The 14,051-nt window shown below is 38.3% G+C and overlaps 1 protein-coding gene across 1 annotated transcript in view; it reads left to right on the top strand.

Moving 5' to 3' along the window:
• LOC127429741 (mitochondrial import inner membrane translocase subunit TIM50) overlaps positions 1-14,051 on the top strand; it is a 43,073-nt gene that overhangs the window by 5,532 nt on the left and 23,490 nt on the right. The window contains exon 3 of the mRNA XM_051678873.1: positions 7,366-7,397. Within this exon, the coding sequence (XP_051534833.1) occupies positions 7,366-7,397 (32 nt within the window). The remainder of the gene's footprint in view (positions 1-7,365; positions 7,398-14,051) is intronic.

Consider the following 14,051-nt stretch of genomic DNA (forward strand, 5'->3'; position numbering starts at 1 on the left):
CCACACAGTCAGGTCAGTCAAGGTGTGGATGCAATACTGCTCTAAATGACAATATTTTTATTTGAAATTTGGGAGAAATGTTGTCAGTACTTTATAGAATAAAACAAAAATTTTCATTTTACTCAAACACATACCTTTAAATAGTAAATCCAGAGAAACTGATAATTTTGCAGTGGTTTTGCAGTCAGAGCTGTGTGTGTGTGTGTGTGTATATGTGTATATATATATATATATATATATATATATATATATATATATACACACACACACAGTTGTGCTCAAAAGTTTGCATACCCTTGGAGTATTGGTAATATATGTACCATTTTGAAAGAAAACATGAGTGAGCAGGCAAAACACATTTATTTTATTTCTTATGGGATTCATATTCAACTGTAGGTTATAACAGAATGGCACAATCATAAAACAAAACATGGCAACAAAGAAAAAAATGAAATGACCCCTGTTCAAAAGTCTGCATACCCTTAGTTCTTAATACTGTGTATTGCCCCCTTTAGCATCAATGACAGCGTGCAGTCTTTTGTAATAGTTGTCTATGAGGCCCCAAATTCTTGCAGGTGGAATAGCTGCCCATTCGTCTTGGCAAAATGCCTCCAGGTCATGCAAAGTCTTTGGTCGTCTTGCATGAACCGCACGTTTGAGATCTCCCCAGAGTGGCTCGATGATATTAAGGTCAGGAGACTGTGATGGCCACTCCAGAACCTTCACCTTTTTCTGCTGTAACCACTGGAGGGTCAGCTTGGCCTTGTGCTTAGGGTCATTGTCGTGCTGGAATGCAAATTGTCTGCCAGTATTTCATGATAACATGCTGCATTCATCTTGCCATCAATTTTCACAAGATTCCCCATGCCTTTAGATCTCACACACCCCCAAAACATCAGTAAGCCACCACCATGCTTCACAGTGGGGATGGTATCTTTTCACTATAGGCCTTGTTGACCCTCTCCAAACATAGCGCTTATGGTTGTGACCATATTACAAATTACAGTGTGCCAGAAGCTGTGAGGCATGTCAGGGTGTTGTCGGGCATATTGTAACTGGACTTTTTTTGTGGCATTGGCGCAGTAAAGGCTTCTTTCTGGCAACTCGACCATGCAGCTCATTTTTGTTCAAGTATCGTCGTATTGTGCTCCTTGAATCAACCACACCGTCTTTTTCCAGAGCAGCCTGTATTTCTCCTGAGGTTACCTGTGGGTTTTTCTTTGTATACCGAACAATTCTTCTGGCAGTTGTGGCTGAAATCTTTCTTGGTCTACCTGACCTTGGCTTGGTATCAAGAGATCCCTGAATTTTCCACTTCTTAATAAGTGATTGAACAGTACTGACTGGCATTTTCAAGGCTTTGGATATCTTTTTATGTCCTTTTACATCTTTATAAAGTTCCATTACCTTGTTACACAGGTCGTTTGACAGTTCTTTTCTGCTCCCCATGGCTCATTATCTAGCCTGCTAAGTGCATACACGTGAGAGCTAACAAACTCATTGACTATTTATACACAGACACTAATTGCAATTTAAAAAGCCACAGGTATGGGAAATTAAGCTTTTATTGCCATTTAAACCTGTGTGTGTCACCTTGTGTGTCTGTAACAAGGCCAAACATTCAAGGGTATGTAAACTTTTGATCTGGGCCATTTGAGTGATTTCTGTTATCATTATGATTTAAAAACGAGCCACACAACTGTGTGATAATAAATGGCTTCATATGATCACTATCCTTAAATAAAAGACAGTTGTTTTTTTTACATGATCAGTCATATTTTCAAAATCAATGCCAAAATTTCACAATTTCTGCCAGGGTATGCAAACTTTTGAGCACAACAGTGTGTGTGTGTGTGTGTGTGTGTGTGTATATACATACATACATATATATATATATATATATATATATATATATATATATATATATATATATATAAAATACACACACAGTTTAAGTCACAAGTTTACAAACACTTAGGTTGAAGTCATTAAACCTAAGTTTTTAACCACTCCACAGATTTCATATTAGCAAACTATAGTTTGGGCAAGTTGTTTAGGACATCGACTTTGCATTTTCCCACAATTGTTTACAGACAGATTGTTTCACTTTTAATTGACTATATCACAATTCCAGTGGGTCAGAAGTTTACATACACTAATGGCACTTTTCCACTGCACGTTATGGTTCGACTCGACTCGACTCTGCTTGCTTTACTTTTCTGGGCGTACTTTTCCACTGCAGTTTAGTGCAGCCTCAACGTGGGTGGGATTATAGGCTGATCATCATAGTTGCGCCGCCTCTACTGCCGTGACATCATCTTAAACGCGACACAAACACACAACAAAGGAGCAATGGAGGATATCGAAGGAATGGTGTTCTTGATTCTCGGCATGTGGCTGTTTTTCACAGCAAGACGACAAACTTTGTTTCAAAAGAGGCTGACGGCAGCAAGACAAAATACCGCTAAAAAAAACAGGAGAGTTTGGGAAATCATACACCAAAGCGCAGACAAGGACATAACTGTGTTAGCTCAAAGATGATGCATGAGGGTAAGCTAACCTGCCATCTAGCTTATAGCAATGACGCTGGTAGTGATGATTTTCTCTGACCAGTCAGTGATCTGCAGGGTATTGACGTCACATTTAGTATCGGCTCGCTTGGAACCTCGACCGAGGTGGTACTAAAAAAAAGTACCAGGGACTATCCACAGTGGGAAAACCCCCAAAAAGCGAGCAGAGTCGAGTCGAGCTGTACCGTGCAGTGGAAAAGCCCCATAAGTTAACTGTGCCTTTAAACAGCTTGGAAAATTCCAGAAAATGATGTCAAGCCTTTAGGCAATTAGCAAGTAGATTCTGATTGGCTAATTGGAGTCAATTAGAGGTGTACCTGTGGGTGTATTTTAAGGCCTACCTTCATGCCTCTTTGATTGACATCATGGGCAAATCAAAAGAAATCAGCCAAGACATCAGAAAAAAATTGTGGACCTCCAAAAGTCTGGTTCATCCTTGGGAGCAATTTCCAAACACCTGTAGGTACCACGCTCATCTGTACAAACAATAGTACGCAAGTATAAACACCATGGGACCACGCAGCCATCATACCGCTCAGGAAGGAGAGGCATTCTGACTCCTAGAGATGAACGTAGTTTGGTGTGAAAAGTGCAAATCAATCCCAGAACAACAGTAAAGGACCTTGTGAAGATGCTGGAGGAAAAAAGTAGACAAGTATTTATATCCACAGTAAAACAAGTCCTTTATCGACATAACATGAAATGCTGCTCAGCAAGGAAGAAGCCACTGCTCCAAAACTGCCATAAAAAAAAAAAAAAAAACTACAGTTTGCAAGTGCACATGGGGACAAAGATCTTACTTTTTGGAGAAATGTCCTGTGGTCTGGTGAAATTTTTTTTTACTGTTTGGCCATAATGACCATCGTTATGTTTGGAGGAAAAAGGTCGAGGCTTGCAAGCTGAAGAACACCATCCCAACCATGTAGCATGGGGGTGGCAGCATCATGTTGTGGGGGTGCTTTGCTGCAGGAGGGTCTGGTGCACTTCTCAAAATAGATGGCATCATGAGGAAGGAAAATTCTGTGGATATATTGAAGCAACATCTCAAGGCATCAGCCAGGAAGTTAAAGCTCGGTCGCAAATGGGTCTTCCAAATGGACAATGACCCCAAGCATACCTCCAAAGTTGTGGCAAAATGGCTTAAGGACAACAAAGTCAAGGAATTGGAGTGGCCATCACAAAGCCCTGACCTCAATCCTATAGACAATTTGTGGGCAGAACTGAAAAAGCATGTACGAGCAAGGAGGTCTACAAACCTGACTCAGTTACACCAGTTCTGTCTGGAGGAATGGGCCAAAATGACAGCAACTTATTGTGAGAAGCTTGTGGAAGGCTACCCAAAATGTTTGACCCAAGTTAAACAATTTAAAGGCAATTCTACCAAATACTAACAAAGTGTATGTAAACTTCTGACCCACTGGAAATGTGATGAAAGAAATAAAAGCTGAAATAAATAATTCTCTCTACTATTATTCACAGAATAACACAGAAGTCACGGTTCGGTACGTATCCCGGTTTTGGGGTCACGGTTCGATACGAGTTCGGTACAACGGGAAAAAGCAACAAATCCCAAATGCTAGGTTTCTTCATTTATTTTGAACAGACAGTAGTGCAAATTACAGTTTGTTCCACCTAGCAGCATTTAGTTCCCCCTGAGGTAGTTGGTACAGTACAGCCTCCTTTAGTGTATTAAGCACTAAGCAGTAAACAGAATGCACTCTTGCATAGGCCATATTTTTTTGTAGGGTTGATAAAAAAACAATAGGTATTTGGTCACAATCAGCTACAAAACTGAAAAGCATATCTTGTGTTATAAAAGTACAAAATAAATAGAATAATGAACAATAAATCTTGTGCATTAGGAGAAGCCATTCTTGTTTTGAGTTGATGCATAGATGGTCTCTTCTTCTGCTCTTTTTCCTGTTGTGGCAGTTAGCAAACAGTGTTACATTACCGTGCGCACCCCCTTCTGGATTGGAGTGGATCGCCTGTGACTGACTGCATGCACCGAACCGTGACATCAGTACCATGACTGTTCGGGACGAATACATGTACCGTTACACCCCTAATATTTCACATTCTTAAAATAAAGTAGTGATCCTAACTGACCTAAGACAAGGAATGTTTTCTATGATTAAATATAAGAATTGTGAAAAAGTGAGTTTAAATGTATTTGGCTAAGGTGTATGTAAACTTCTGACTTCAACTAATATATATATATATATATATATATATATATATATATATATATATATATATATATATACAGTTGCAATCAAAATTATTCAACCCCCCGAAGACAGTAAGGATTTACAAAGGTAAGCTTTTCTGATGACCCAGAATTTGTAAACTTTACATCTATATCAGCTGAGTGACACATTCAAAGTTATAGTGTGAATATATAACCTAATATTTGTAAATAGCAGTATTTTTTTAAATACAGCCATGTCATAATTATTCAACCCCTATTGCATGTAGCTGTTTCTTAAATATGTAAGGCTACACAAGTAATTGTTTTAAAACTAAATTAAGTCATCAATCTGCAATGGCACTTATTTAAGTTTTAAATTTTTAGTTTAGTTTTGTAAGCAAAAATTTATTTCAATGCAAAAATGCAATTAAAAATAAGCTGTCTCAAAAGCTAATAGAGGAGATTATTTCATTACACAAGAAAGGTCATGGCTAAAAGTACATTTCAAAGGCACTTCCATTTCCAATAGACAAAGTTGGCAGCACCATTCATAATTTCTTTTTTAAATATGGTACAACAGCAACCTTATTGGGGTGTGGAAGAAAGCAAAACTTCACCAAATGGAAATGTTGACTCCAGTTGACTTGAATATTCAATAAGTAATTAGGAAAGACCTGTGGAGTCCTGGAAGAAGGTTTTATAGACGTATGACACTAAACTGAAAATGAGTATTAGACCCATGGGTCAGCAGTACATCTGGAGTAAGAAGACAAGGTGATGATAATGACGACACCATCCCCACAGTCAAGCATGGAGGTGGGTCAGTCCTGTTATGGGGGTGTTTTGCAGCTATCCTGACTATGTGACTGACACCATGGATTCTTTCAGGTATCAGGCCATTTTGGCATGAAAAATGTGATGCCTTCAGTGTGTAAATTGAAGCTCGGTGATCACTGGACTTTCCAGCAAGACAATAACACCAAGGATACATCCAAGTTGTCCAAAATCTGGTTCTGGGGTAGGTCGTGGAATGTCCTTAAATGGCCCTTTCAGTCCATCATTAAAATCCCATTTCAAACCTTTGTTGGGATTTCAAGGAAGCAGTGGCAGCACAGAAACCAAAGAATGGCAATGAGCTGGAAGCTTTTGCTCATGAGAAATGTGTAAAAATTCTAATAGAGAGGTGTCCGAAGCCTGAGAACACTTACCTGAAACATTTATTTGCTGTTATTAAGGATAAAGGATGCTCCACAAATGATTGACTTTGGGGGTTGAATATTTTTGACATGACATTTTTGGAGAGAATTAGTTATTTTTTTTATTTTAAAATTTGGGTAAACTGAACTTTTTGTTCTCAAAATCACTCAACTGTGTATTAAAAACTTACTTTGAATGTTTACTGAGGTTTTAGTTGATGTGTTTTAATTCACATCACCAGAATGTATTGCTGGTCAGGGGGGTTGAATAATTTTGATTGCAACTATATATATACACATACAGTATGGGTCGTTGACAAATAAGGTTGTCCGAGGTGTTAAAAATAAGAAATCTTTTAAAAATCTAGTTTAAAACACTTGTCAAGTTCTTAGAAATGCAATTTTTGTTTCCGATTTGGTTTCATACATTTTTGTCAAATCTTTAGAGCATTATTATTATTATTTATTTTTTTTTACAAAATAAAGAAACTGATTTAATGAATTTAAAAATGTAATGTGGTGAAATTAACAAGTATTATAATACTTTCCTTGCATCTTAAACTAAATAACTTGATTAAAAAAAAATGCAAAGTTTTCAAACACATTTTCATGGAAAAACAAAATATATTTTTTATAAATGTCATGAATATTTAAGTAAAAAATACCAAGATGTTTTCTCAGGGTTTTACCACATGACCTGAACAAAATGTGCCTTTACATAAATTTCAAAATATCTGATTTTTGTAAACTTCACAATGAGTTTTTAAATTTGGATCATATTTTATTTTAAATAATTGTTTCACTGATTTTTTTTAAAAAACAATATTCTGCACTCATGCCAACATTTATTTTTTTCAAAAATGTCCGTTTTTAATGAGACTTTGACTTTTTGTTTTACTGCCTCTGGATGGTTACACCTCATGACATTTTTTACTTTTAAGCCCCAGAAAAAATATCAAAATGGCTTTAAACTCAGAAATTGAAAATATGTTTGAATCATTCAGTAGATCTGGACACACAAAAGAGCATTACGTCATTATGTCATTGACCCAAATATATAATGTGTGCGTATATACAAATAAAATAGAATATATAAATAAGATTAGTGGTGGTGGCATAGTGGGCTAAAGCACATAACTGGTAGGTTGCTGGTTCAATCCCCACAACCATCACCATTGTGTCCTTGAGCAAGGCACTTAACTCCAGGTTGCTCCAGGGGGGATTGTCCCTGTAATAAGTGCACTGTAAGTCACTTTGGACAAAAGCGTCTGCCAAATGCATAAATGTAAATGTAAGATCAGTGTGTAAAATGTAATGTTAAATAGTTCTTTAATATTTCCTATAGTAGCTTTTTTTCTTACATTAACTATATAATGACTAAAATGATGAATGTTTCTGGCTTCTGTAGGTAGCAGTTCTGTGGATGAACAAGGAAATAAGGTAAGCATGAACCACTACCAAATCAGGTTTTAAGAGTTAATAGTTATTGTGATCCTAGTAAATTGCTGAGCAAGTGGCAGTCTCTCTTTCAACATTTGTATTTACACATCACACACCCATTTACATCTTGTATAAGAACTTTTTTTCCTTAAGAAAGAAAAAGTTAATATCAAATTAAATGAATAAAAATTAGCAGTCTAAAAAGAATCATAATGGTGATAGTTAATGGTGTAACACTTCCTATCTGCATGTCTTTTTCCTCTATTTTCTAAAAATGGTCATGTTAACGAGTTTCTCAGCCACGCCTTTCCACCCATGGCACACTTTCTCACCTGTGATGCCTTTTATTGATACTACAAGCAGACAGTTCAATAAGGTATCGGTGTGAAAATTTTCACCCTGTAGGGCACACTTCTCATAGTGCTGTGAATTTCCTTGATAACTTTATTCATCAAGCAGACCTCTAGCATATTTGGAGGTGGGATGTTCCCATTTAAACCTTTGTTTCACTTCAAAGGACTCACTTTACAAATGCAGTCTCACAGGAGACATGAGTGAAGTGTGCTGTGCTCAGCGGTGTTGCATTTTGTACTTGTCTTCCCTGTGTGGGAGACCTGTGCTACTGTAATTGTAAATGTCTGTTAAACTGTTAAGAAGAATCTCATTTCAGTATTTACAATATTTAGTCACCTTCCACACTTACCAAATTCATATTATATTGTAAAGCACAGAGGACTTACAGCAAATTAATTTGGGTCAATTAAATTTTTTCTATGTCATTATGACTTATGATGTAATAATGGAATGATCGCAATCATTCGACATTAAAAGACTATTAAAGGTATATAGCGAGACAGCAAGTTTGTGCTGAAGGGTATCTGGTATTTCTGTTTGGCTTATTAAACAACAAATTAGTATGGACACTGCAAGCTTTTGCTACCCGCCTTTTCCTACCCTCAAAGAGCACACTTTTCAAGTAGGTGCAAAATGAGACATGAGCCACTGCCGCAGGCTCTCAATGTGATTGTGTGAATTCAGGAAGGTGGTTTCTTCAGAGAGCATTCCTCCCTTATTAGACATCCTGCTTTGTAATTTGCTTAAGTTAGAGCTCACATATAAGGGCACACTTTACAGGTAAGTGTTACCTCAGGAGTTCAGAGGGCAGTTAGTGCCTGATCACACTCCTCCTACACAACATTAAATGGCATTTAGTCTTCTCAGGCTTTGTGATCTGTGAGCATGGGACCGTCATCCTGTTCCCACAGTGTAAATTTTACTCTGTCTCAGGAACTGGCTTTGTGAATTCTCAGGTAAATTGATCTTGTTTAAAGGATGTTTAGATATTTTTACACTAAAACAAGACAAAGATTCAGAAATGATTTTAGCAGCAGCATATATTCATGCTAAATGTAGGCTTCGGTGTGTATATTATCTTTTATTAACTTTTCTTAACCGTTAAATGCGGTAGTATCACATGTCTGATATGCAGATTATAACTATATACAGATGGCATTATACATAGTAAAAACAGACATCGTACACTCCATATATGGTTATTTCAGGGAGAGAAATAAATCACGTGCATGCATGCACAACCTTCCATTAGCTGGGGTTTTTAAAGTGAACTGTGCGCAGGTTCTGGTACAGTTATATAGATCTTTTATTTTTCTCCCTATTTGGAATGCCCAATTCCCACTACTTAGTAGGTGCTCGTGGTGACGCGGGTACTCACCTCAATCCGGGTGGCGGAGGACAAGTCTCAGTTGCCTCCGCTTCTGAGACCATCAATCCGTGCATCTTATCACGTGGCTCATTGTGTATGACACAGAGGAGACTCACAGCATGTGGAGGCTCTTGCTACTCTCCGCGATCCACGCACAAATTACCACACACCCCATTAAGAGCGAGAACCACTAATCGCGACCATGAGGAGGTTACCCCATGTGACTCTACCCTCTCTAGCAGCCGGGCCAATTTGGTTGCTTTGGAGACCTGGCTGGAGTCACTCAGCACACCCTGGATTCGTACTCGCTACTCCAGGGGTGGTAGTCAGCGTCAATACTCGCTGAGCTACCCAGGCCAACCCGGTTATATAGATCTTAAAACTTTTTTCCGTACAAAAAATCTGACTTTTGTACATACGCACACTTTTAGTATGAAATCTATGCAAAGTTTTATACATGAGGGCCCCAGGTATATTATAAAATATGAGGTATAAGCACATAACAGAAATATTGTAAAAAGTAAACGTGTTTACAGTTACTAGATTATTTATTTACTGCATATTTGCATTGCATTCAGTGTTTTTGTGCTTGAGACGAGTAAAAACGAGCACAGAAATACCTTCTTTGTTTGAGCACAATTATAATCCATGCACATACTGTGTATTATAAGCAGACTTTCAAAAACAGACTGAGTGTACAAAGGGTTCCATAACTGCAACTATTTTGTTTTAATATTTTTTTTTTTTTTTTTTTACGCAGCATGAGTAGATCTTAATGGAAAGCCATAATTGACACTTTTCAGGATTAGTTAATTGTGACATCTGTAAGTGTACCGTAATCTCAATTATTCATTTGATTAATTTTGAAGCCCTAGTAGTAACACTACATGTGTTGTGTTCTCCTTTGATTGTAACTGCCTCTCCTTGAATCACTCTTATTTGTAAGTTGTTTTGTATAAAAGTGTCTGCTAAATAAATAAATGTAGGGATAGTTCACCCAGAAATTTAAATTCTCTCATTATTTACTCACCCTCATGATATCCCAGGGGTGTATGACTTTCTTTCTTCACCAGAACACATTTGAAGAAAAATAGAAAAATATCTCAGCTCAGTAGGTCCTTAAAATGCAAGTGAATGGAGATTTCTCATTTGAAGCTCCAAAAATCACAGACAGTCAGCATAAACGTCATCGATACAACTCCAGTGGTTAAATTAATGTCTTCTAAAGTGAGACGATGACTTTTGGTGTGAAAAATATCAATATATAAGTACTTTTTAACTGTAATCTAATGCTTCGTGTAAGCTTCACAAGAGGGTGGCGTCCAAGCGGTCTCTTGTGTGATTTATTCGCGTTGCCATGATACTGACATTCTCCTCTCATTTGAGACATCCAGGATAAGCACACAAATGCACCATTGTGAGTAAAGAAACCGATAAATACAGATCTAAACCAAAACCAACCAAGCTACTGTACAGCGTTTCTTCTCACTTGTAAACAGCGCTGCTCTTCCGGCTGTGACGCTTGTGCGTCAGTTCTCACGTTTCAAATGTGATTGTCACACATGCGTACCGCTCCTGGCCTAAAGCATGATTTAGAGTTAAGTACTTAAATATTTATCTTTTTCGCACCGAAAGCCATCGTGTTGCTTTAGAAGACATTAAATTCACAGCTGGTGTCGTATGGATGGCTGTGATTTTTGGAGCTTCAAAAGAGAAATCTCCATTCACTTGCATTTTAAAGACCTACTGAGCTAAGATATTTTTCTGGTTTTCTTCAAATTAATAAAAAGTCATACACATCTGGGATATCATGAGGGTCAGTAAATAATGAGATAATTTTCATTTTTGGGTGAACTATCCCTATGAATGTCATTGGATTAGAAAACAAAATTGAAACCTAGTGACATTTATTTTGAGGAAAGATAAAGCATAAGCCATGCCTTTCATTATCTGTCAGCCATAAATGGATAGCAATAGCAATGGCAAACTTCAGCAGCTGTTCCATGTTTAAAATGACCCTGGTTCTTCATTCACCCTGGGTCTAGGGGGCCCAGATGCCCTAAAGTGGTCAGCTTGCAATGTCCTGAAAGGCCTGGGACCCTACTGGTCAGCTTGCGCTGTATGCGCTGAGGTCATCAACAGGCACTGTATCTGGCGATGGGGCTGGGACCCTGTTCGCTTGTGCTGTATGCACAGTGGGGCCTAGAGGCCCTAATTGTCAGCTTGCGCTGTATGCAGCAAGGTACTCGGAGGTCCTGGTCTTCAGCTTTTTATGGCAGTCTTGGGTTGGGGGTTCTGAAGCTTTGGAGGTCCCTGGCGGTATGAGGCCCCAAAGCACTAACCTCATCCATAATCCAGCCCTGCACATTACAAACAGTCAAATTTATCAAATATTAAAGCAATTCCTCATTAATTTTTTTTCATAAACATGACGGTTTTAAGTAAATACACTGTTTTATTTCAGAATAAACTGACTTCAAAGGGAAACCCAGCTGTCTTAAAGAACCATGGGAATTAGACCCCACATGTTTAGGTGTTCAATTGAAGCATCTTCGATTTAGTGTTCACTACAAAGACACACTTCTCACGGCTCTCTTAGAGAGACCACTGGTGTCACCTCATTGTCACTGTGCTCTATAAACTCCTTCCTATCTCTCTACAAACTGTGACGTGCTGGGGTAAGGTGTGTGCACGGGAAAGTCTTGTTGATTGTGTTTTTCCGCCTCTCCTAGAGGGTGTTTTGCACTTATTTTTAAAGGACACACTTTAGCATCGATGTGCGACCACATAGGAGACAAATGTGAAGTGTGCCAGACCTTTTGTTGTAAAGATTTTCACCTCTGCAAATTCCAATTGGATGTCATTAGGTGACAGTGTGGGACAGGGAACCTGACTTTCTTCCCATAGAAAGACTGTTTGACTGTCTGTCTGGCTTGCTAGCTGTTGGACAATTCATGAGCATTTATTTGTAATTTTTATGACAGAAATTGTTTGTTGAAATGTACTTTTTGATATAACAGTTTTAAAAAGCATTTTTTGAGGGGTTGTGTAGTGTAGAGGTTAAAGGTTAGGGCATACTTCCGCTTGCAGTTATGTCTCACACACTATCGACCACTCTTGCCTTTCAAAGTATACTCTTTTGAACCGAGCCTGTGCGGTTGCATTCAAAGCATGCACACTTATTGCTTTGTGATGCGCTTTAGTATAGTCAATGGCAAGCGCATTTGCAGACAATGTAGACTGTATAAAACCGAAGTATACTTCAGCCTTAAAGGGATAGTTTACCCAAAAATGAAAATTCTCTCATTATTTACTCACCCTCATGCCATTCTAGATGTATATGACTTTGTTTCTTCTGCTGAACACAAACGAACATTTTTAGAAAAATATTTCAGCTCTGTAGGTCCATACAATGCAAGTGAGTGGTGATCAGACCTTTGTAGCTCAAAATCACATAAAGGAAACATAAAAATAATCCAGACAACTCCAGTGTTTTAAACCCATTTCTTCAGCAGCAATATAATAGGTGTGGGTGAGAAACAGAACAATATTTAAGTTATTTTTTACTCTAAATCTCCACTTTCACTTTCAGATGTGAAAGTGAAACTAAACGGGCACCACATGTGACTTTCAGATGTAAAAAAAAAAGAAAAAAGAGGGCTTAAATTTTGATCTGTTTCTCACCCATACCTATTATATTGCTTCTGAAGATATAGGGTCTGTTCCCAAACCTAGTGAGCATCCTCCGGAGAGGGCAGCATTTTAAGATATAATAGGCACGCTCCTGACGCGAAGGCTGTTCCAAAAGGTAGGTATCTTAATTATGCTGCCTCCAAAGATATCTCGTTTTAGCCAAATTCTAAGGTAGCATCGTATGTATCCTTCCCCGGGTAGGTGATACCAGAATGCACCTTGATGAGCTCGCCGGAAAAATAAATCCAAGATGGCGGACGAAACGAGAGAAATTTCGATTATAAAATAAAATACTTACCCATTCAATATTGAAAAGTACTGATAAATAATACTTTAATGACACAAACCCAACTATTTTACCCAAAATGTGTGTGCGCAGTGCGTATTTAGGCTCATTAGAGGATCGTGTTGTTTCTCTTGCGTCACCTGTATTGAAATCGGATGTGAGTCAAGTGTCCTGTGCGCTGCGCTTGAGGAGCGCTGTTTGAATGATGCGTGGAGCTGCCGCCAATGTAGAGCGTTCCAAATTGGTCTCTTATGAGGCACCATTTCAGTAAGGATGCCACCATAGAAGACAGCTGCATGTGTACGCAGGAGACTGCGAGGCAGCTCACTATTGAGATATTCTTCTAAAAATCTTTGTTTGTGTTCAGCAGAAGAAAGAAAGTCATACACATCTGGGATGGCATGAGGGTGAGAAAATGATGAGAGAATTTTCATTTTTGGGTGAACTATCCCTTTAAAACTCAGTGCTGGAAACCAGAAGGTTGCTTGTTTGATCCTTGCAAGGAGCGAGACATCAGCCCTTGAGCAAGGTAACCCAGGTTGCTATGAGGTGATTGTATGGTGTCTTGGAAACAAGTTTAATTGGTTCTGATCATGTGGTGATTCTAATATCAACAATCATTGTAAGCATCTGAATATAGGCAGATGTGCCTATGCTGTACTGTATATTAGGGTCATATAATGCAAACTTTAAGACTATAATGTTATAATGCATTTGAAAGATCTTTGCTCTTTTAAGCTGTCCCCACTTTAGTTCTCAGGCTCTTTAACATCAGTCACGTCCAAAGGCTGAAGGGGTGCCTTCGGGAAGATTGCTACCTACAACTTAAACACTGGAGATCCTGTAATCTGTCAGTCACTTTGAACAGTCACACTTCTCAGTCGAGATGTCGTAAGAGGTGTGCACGAAAGCTGAGTCACACTTCTCATATACTCTAGACCGGAGGGATTTC

The sequence above is a fragment of the Myxocyprinus asiaticus genome, chromosome 39, assembly GCF_019703515.2.
Source record: "Myxocyprinus asiaticus isolate MX2 ecotype Aquarium Trade chromosome 39, UBuf_Myxa_2, whole genome shotgun sequence".
Classification (NCBI taxonomy): Eukaryota; Metazoa; Chordata; class Actinopteri; order Cypriniformes; family Catostomidae; genus Myxocyprinus; species Myxocyprinus asiaticus.